The 305-nt window shown below is 75.1% G+C and overlaps 1 protein-coding gene across 1 annotated transcript in view; it reads right to left on the reverse strand.

Annotated features, from left to right (window-relative positions):
- The window catches only part of MIB2 (mindbomb E3 ubiquitin protein ligase 2), an 18,792-nt gene extending 18,487 nt beyond the window's left edge, over nt 1-305 (reverse strand). Inside the window, exon 1 of the mRNA XM_011987239.1 lies at nt 93-305. Coding sequence (XP_011842629.1) covers nt 93-95 — 3 coding nt within the window. The 5' untranslated portion in view covers nt 96-305. The remainder of the gene's footprint in view (nt 1-92) is intronic.

Genomic DNA, 305 nt, shown 5'->3' on the forward strand with positions numbered 1-305 from the left:
GGGACCGGGACGGCGCTCGCGTTCTGCCAGAGCGGAGCACGACTCAGGGACGGTTCGGAAGGCCAGGGGAGGAGATCCGCGCCTGCACGCACCATCAGCCGACAGAACGGCCTGCATCGTGCCAGTGACCCAGGAGCGACTCGGGGACGGCCTCGGGCTCCCAGGCCCTCCCGGGCCACCGGGCACTGAGGAGAGGGGCGGCTAGAAACTGTGGGACCCCGACAGCGGGAGCCCAGGGCCAGCCCCCGCCGGAGCGCCGCGGCCACGGCCACGCCCTCGCCGCAGGGATGGGCGGGGCAGGCGCC

Source organism: Mandrillus leucophaeus, unplaced genomic scaffold (assembly GCF_000951045.1).
Source record: "Mandrillus leucophaeus isolate KB7577 unplaced genomic scaffold, Mleu.le_1.0 Scaffold305, whole genome shotgun sequence".
Lineage (NCBI taxonomy): Eukaryota > Metazoa > Chordata > Mammalia > Primates > Cercopithecidae > Mandrillus > Mandrillus leucophaeus.